Source organism: Eurypyga helias, unplaced genomic scaffold, assembly GCF_000690775.1.
Source record: "Eurypyga helias isolate BGI_N326 unplaced genomic scaffold, ASM69077v1 scaffold42335, whole genome shotgun sequence".
Classification (NCBI taxonomy): domain Eukaryota; kingdom Metazoa; phylum Chordata; class Aves; order Eurypygiformes; family Eurypygidae; genus Eurypyga; species Eurypyga helias.
Genome location: NW_010254143.1, coordinates 1 through 4,453, shown reverse-complemented (window position 1 = coordinate 4,453; position 4,453 = coordinate 1). Strand labels below are relative to the sequence as shown.

Here is a 4,453-nt window from a genome sequence, read left to right as displayed (position 1 = left end):
TTGGAGCTGCGGGAAAGGCGTCCCCCAGGAGTCGTGGGGAAAGCGCAGGATGGCCAGCTCTATCTGGGGAGACAGAGCCCACGCCTCAGGCATCGGGCAGACACCCCACAGCTCACCCTCCTGCCCCACAAATTTCAGATTCCTGTGTGCCCACCCAGGGGTGTGGGGGGGGTTTTTTTAGGCCCCTCACAAATACGTGGCATTTCTTTGCCCCACCTGGCCACAACATCTTGCTTAACCTCCCTCAGCAAAAGGGAAAGGCCTGAGGAGACCCAGCAGTTGTCACATCCAATCCATTGTTACCCAGGTTCCAAGTTAAAAAACAACCCCACGTTGCAAAGGATAACTGCACTATAAAATGACTCTGCAAGCAGATGGATTCCCCCTAAACGCTGTGTGGGAGACGCCATCCATCCCTGCTCTTCTGAGGGGGACGTTGCTAATTGCTGAAGTGCTGGGAGTATGTTTTTGTGCTTGAAATCCAACCTGTTCCAAGGCGACCGACGTGCTTCGCCTTAGCCCATGCTGCCACCTTCCGGCAGCCCGCGGGGTCGTCCCCACCAGTGGCACCCACCAAGGCATCCGACGGCAGCAAGGACTCCACAAAGCAGCTCCATCCTCCTTCCCATCAACCCTGTGGCGTGCTCCCTGGTACCCCCACAGCTGTATTCCCATCCTCCTCCACTATTCCAGGGAACCAGTACCACCAGTGTCAGGGGGGCTATGGGGAGGAACATGAATCCACAAGCAACACCCATCCCTCCTGGCATCACTGTGAGCCCCCCAGGTCACTCTACCATTGTGATCCCCAGGCTCCAGATGTCAGATTTGACGCTGTACCCCTTCTGGTTCAGCTCCGGGTTAATTCTTTCAGGCTGTGAACAGAGACAAAGGCTGTTGAGGAACAGGGATGGCCCCAGTGCGATGCCCGTACCCAAGGCTCACCAACCTCAGATGTGTCTTAAGCGGTGGATGCCCAGGGCCACTTAGCCCATGTCACCAACTTGCTGCCTTGGTTTTCATGGGGCCAGATCCCACATGGGTCCCACATCCTTGCCAGTAAGGGCAGGCCACGAAATGGGTCACCAGAAGCAGACAGTACCTGCACCAGACTGGGGTGGTAGAGCTGACCCAGCACATCTGGCATGTTGGACGTGACAAGTATCATTCTCCAGGACTGTTTTCACCCTCTACAAGTGCTCCAAAGAGAGCAAATCATGAAGAGCAGCTCCCAGGAGGAGCCTGAGGGACTGTTCTTTCTCCCAGATGGAAAGTACTATTGTCCCCACAGGGCAAATGGCAAAAACACAACACGGAGTAATTACAGAGCCTTCCCCAAGGTCACAGGGAGGTGATAAGGCAGCAGGAAGCTGTGCCCAGGAGATCTGATCTGACCCATGCAATCTGTCTCCTCTTACTGCCCCTTTACAAGTAACTTAGGGATCCGTCTTCCAAAACAAGTCCCCAGGACACATGCCGGAGGCTGATCCTTCCCCCTTTAGGATGACCCGATGCCCAGGCTCATGTTCCTTAGCAGCTTTCACACGCAGCTTCTCCGGGGCTCAACTTACAGCCATGTAGGGTTTGCATCCTGCATCCATGGTTTTAGCAACCGAGTCAACGAGGTAACCGCTAATTCCAAAATCGCACATTTTCACCTGCCCCTGCGTATTGATCAACACGTTAGAGGGCTTTACATCTGCAAGAAGGAACACATACCACAGTCACTGTCATGCATGGGTGGCTGTGCCAAGCCAAAAAAAGCCAAAGAGCTTCCTATCAGCAGAGGGCACCAAAGGTGCCCGTGCAAACCCTTCGTGCTCTGTGCACACCAGACACGCGGCTGGCTGCGCCTATGGCAAGTTCAGGCGACTGCCTCATGGGCCCATCATACGTCCTGCAAGTGTCTCTTCCCTTGCAGACTCCTCTCTCTGATTTAGGGGAGTGGGATGTAACCCTCCACCTAATTGCCTTATCCCACCGTGCAGGGGGTGGCCACGGACATCTGAGTGTTCCCAGGGGGAACAGCTCAGGAGTGCTGGGGGCATCTCCAGAGGATGTCTGCAAATAACTGGAGCTTTGGCAAGTCCCCATCTGGATCTGGTCTCATGCCAGCAAAAGGAAAAACCCATGGGGAAAGGATGAGGTGTGGGTAGGAAAGGGTGAAGAGGAGCAGGCGTTGCAGGGGAAGGAGGGAGCAATAAACTAAGACAAGGATCAGTATATTTCAGAAATAGCCTCTAATTTTAAGGATAGCAAGCTTGAAGGCAATGTGAGCAGCAGCAGGCATGTGGGTGCTCCACACCTTATGGAAATCAGGCCAGTGTCTCATCTATTTATTACTGCCAGATTTATCTGCTTCCCATCACAGCCTTATAATCCTTGGTGTATTCACACTCGCATCACGCTCATGAAGGCAGTTAGAGTCACCATCAGAAAGAGAAACTGAGGCACAGAAAGGAGCTGGTAAGTGATATCCACAAGGGCACAGAGGTGCCTTCCTGCGTGGCAGGCACTCACTCGCTGTGAGGCTAATCCCAGATGAAATCTCAACACAGCACAGGCTACCCTGTTTTTTCTCATCCCCAAAAGGGAGCAATCCTTTCCCTGTTACCACCCAGAAATAAGAGGTCTCTTTGGCAAGAATGTCTTCTGTCTACATGTGATAAACTATTAAATAGAAGAGCTGACACACCATCCAAAGGAGGACAGAAGCTGCTTCTGAGCCCTGCTTATTAGAATTCGGTGGTTTACAGTTCGTTAACATCTGCTCTCTAATCAGCATTTTGCAATCAAAAGCTTCAGGTATCCGAGATCCTCCCCCATCTGTTACTACACTGAAATAAGACGGTTTTCAGTAGAAATCAACCAAGTAAACAGAAATCCAGAAGCTGAGCAGCATTTTCCACCTACTGTAAATGATACAGAAGGCAGAAACTCAACCCCCAGCCACAGGCAGAATGTACAAAATGTGACTGCCTGCTGGAGCTGAACTCTGTTCGCTTCAGATGCTCCTTTCCCCGGCAATCACACACTCCAGAGAGGGCTTTTTCCACCTCATGACAAATTGAAAATGACCCTTTAAAAATAAAGGTGTCAAGCTGCAACACTGCAAATTTGTTACTTTCTAAGTGTGTTCATGGCATCTTTGAGATGCTCTAGAAGGGAAAATGTCAGAAGAGTTTAAGGAGGGTATTTATGACTTCACTTAAGGCTATTTTAGTATTCTGCCCCACCAGCTGAGGGAACCTCACAGACGGGGATGAGGATGGGCAGATCACTGCATGAGGCGACACGCCGGCATTGAGACGCCTCTTACTGAACATCAATGTGGAGCCGTCGAGCTAGGGGAGAAGCCTTCACAAAGCCTGACCCAAAGCCCATCGAGGTCAGAAGGAAAAGTCTGGTTTCATTTTGCAGAGGTGTTGAAGCACACCTTGGACTCAGACGGTGCAACCCAGGGCGAAACAGCCCTTTCTCTGCCAGCATGATCAGGCTTGAGCTCGCTTCTCCTCCACCTCAGGGAAATGTGGGGACCAGCATGCAGATTTTAAAGGGCAAACCAGCAGACATCTCCTCTGACTAGGTTTTGCTAGTCATGAGCTGCTGGGGAATATTTTTGTTGTCAAAGGCCCATTTTATCTCAGGTGTTTTGGGAGCTCTGTGCATGGCCAGCCCTTGCAAGGCTGAGAGCGTGCAGCTCAGGGCAGACAGACACCAGCATGGTCATGGCTGTGTGCCTGGCACTTACCTCTGTGGATCACGGAGAGCTTACTGTGTAGATGTTCTAGTGCTTTTACGATCTGAAACAACAAATCTAGAGTGAATCATAGCCGGCAGCACCATGATGAGGAGGAAATGCTATCTGGCTTCAACTGCCCCATCCTCATCAGAGCTCCTTGGAGAGAAGGAACTACATCTCCCACGGGTCCTGCACCCTCACAGCAGCCCAAGATGACAGCAGGTACCCAGGGATCTCCCAGAGGCACCAGGACCCTCATGAGAAGGCAAAGGAGCTGCAGGGCCCTCCCCACATCCAACGCTGTGCTGCCTCTCAATTACATTTCGGGTATTTATGCCTTACAAATAACATCATCTCCGACGAGACACTGCAAGCCAGCTAGGCATGTTCTCGTGGGCTGGCCCGTGGACCATGCTCTTCCCAGCGCAAATACAGCAGTGAGACTGGGTCACGTAGGACTTGGTTTAGAAGAGAAACACCCTTTCCCTTCCCTCCTCACCCTGCTAATACTCACAGAGACAGCTATTTTTCCTAAGATATCCTCAGGAATTGTCAGGCCTTTGTCAATGACGTGTTTGTAGAACTTGTCCAGTGAGGTATCCATCAGCTCCATGCAGATCCACACATCTCCCTGCAGGATAAAGAAAGCAAATATCTGCCCACTGGAATGAAGCATCCTTTCCTTTCCCACTGTGCTGGGTTCAGCCAGGA

At 51.6% G+C, this 4,453-nt stretch overlaps 1 protein-coding gene across 1 annotated transcript in view; it reads right to left on the bottom strand.

Moving 5' to 3' along the window:
- Nucleotides 1–4,373, bottom strand: part of LOC104510601 (dual specificity mitogen-activated protein kinase kinase 6-like) — a gene marked incomplete at both ends in the record, with an annotated part of 4,476 nt that extends 103 nt beyond the window's left edge. The window contains 5 exon segments of the mRNA XM_010152900.1: nt 1–63; nt 798–875; nt 1,572–1,699; nt 3,752–3,803; nt 4,257–4,373. Coding sequence (XP_010151202.1) covers nt 1–63; nt 798–875; nt 1,572–1,699; nt 3,752–3,803; nt 4,257–4,373 — 438 coding nt within the window.
- Between the last annotated feature and the right edge of the window lie 80 nt (nt 4,374–4,453).